The 1367-nt window shown below is 65.5% G+C and overlaps 1 protein-coding gene across 1 annotated transcript in view; it reads right to left on the bottom strand.

The window, feature by feature from the left end:
• The window catches only part of NCOR2 (nuclear receptor corepressor 2), a 172730-nt gene that overhangs the window by 36015 nt on the left and 135348 nt on the right, over window positions 1-1367 (bottom strand). The window contains 1 exon segment of the mRNA XM_014533346.1: window positions 569-604. Within this exon segment, the coding sequence (XP_014388832.1) occupies window positions 569-604 (36 nt within the window).

The following is a 1367-nucleotide window of genomic DNA, read 5'->3' as shown; positions in this document are numbered from 1 at the left end:
TCGGGCGACCTCCGAGAACACGAGGGTGGGGGTGGGGCTTTGCGTCTGGAGCCTGGTTCCTGGTGTCAAACAGCGGTTTTTCCCAACGAGCTGCTGTGTGACCTCGGGGCAGTCCCTTTGCCTCTCTGAACCCCCGTCCGTGCATCACAGAATACAGACCATCCCCACGTCCCCGGCTCAGACCAGCCGCCCCCACATCACTATGCGCCTCTTCTCCCGGCCGGCGCGGCTCAGGGGCCGAGTGTCGACCTATGAACCAGGAGGTCACGGTTTCAAAACCTCCGGGTTCAGAGAAAAGCGGAGCGTGGACGACCCCTCTGGGGTGGGTCCCGAGGCCACTGGGGTCAGAAACCCCTCCCTGTGGCCAGCCTGTGGCCTGAAGCTCCTCCGTGATCATATGAGAGAGAGCGAGCGAGCGAGCGAGCGCGTGCGTGCATGTATGTCTCTCTAAATAAGTGTGTCTATGCATGCATGTGTGACCCCTGACCCCAGAGAGGCCCAGAAGGGCCCCTCTGCAAACCCCGGATGGGGCAGACATGGCTGGCGGATCCCAGCACCCCTTGCGTACCCGCACAGGGGTGGCCGTCCGACTCCAGCCCTCAGGCTGTGAGCACAAGGTCACGGTTAGCACAGGAGGAAGCCTCTGTTCCCTGGGACTGAAGTCACAGATGCATTTGGAAAGCACAGTGCCTGCTGCCGACCTCCAGGACGAGGCCTGGCCTTGGGCGGGGGGCGGGGGGGGGGTCGAGTGAACTCCCCACCGCCCCTCTCAGCCTTTGCACATGCTGTTCCCTGGGCCCAGAATGCTGTTCCCCGAGTTTCCTGCAGGGCTCAGACCCCAAAGGTCTCCCCTCTGCAGCCTCGGTCGCCTCAGGCACTCTCCCCCGCAGCGTCTGACTCAAGTGGATACACCGGGTGGACGGACGGACGGACGCACAGTGTCTGCCTGTCTAGCACCGTGGCCGGCGTCCCTCTGCCGCCAGGCCAGCCCGGGACGGCGTGCTCTATGCTCTGTGCTCTGCTCAGCACCACGGACACAGGGGGGGGTGACCGGGGGAAGAGCTGCTATCCCAGGATGTCACCCCGCCCCCGAGGCAGGTGCCACCAGTGACGGACGCAGAGGGGACAGAGGGCCGCAGTGTCTGCCTGTCTAGCACCGTGGCCGGCGTCCCTCTGCCGCCAGGCCAGCCCGGGACGGCGTGCTCTATGCTCTGTGCTCTGCTCAGCACCACGGACACAGGGGGGGGTGACCGGGGGAAGAGCTGCTATCCCAGGATGTCACCCCGCCCCCGAGGCAGGTGCCACCAGTGACGGACGCAGAGGGGACAGAGGGCCGATCCTCTGCTTCGTCCCAGCTAGGGTCCCGC

The sequence above is a fragment of the Myotis brandtii genome, unplaced genomic scaffold, assembly GCF_000412655.1.
Source record: "Myotis brandtii unplaced genomic scaffold, ASM41265v1 scaffold97, whole genome shotgun sequence".
In the NCBI taxonomy this organism is placed as follows: Eukaryota; Metazoa; Chordata; class Mammalia; order Chiroptera; family Vespertilionidae; genus Myotis; species Myotis brandtii.
Note: the sequence above shows the minus strand (reverse complement) of the source record. Positions and strands in the feature narration are given on the sequence as shown.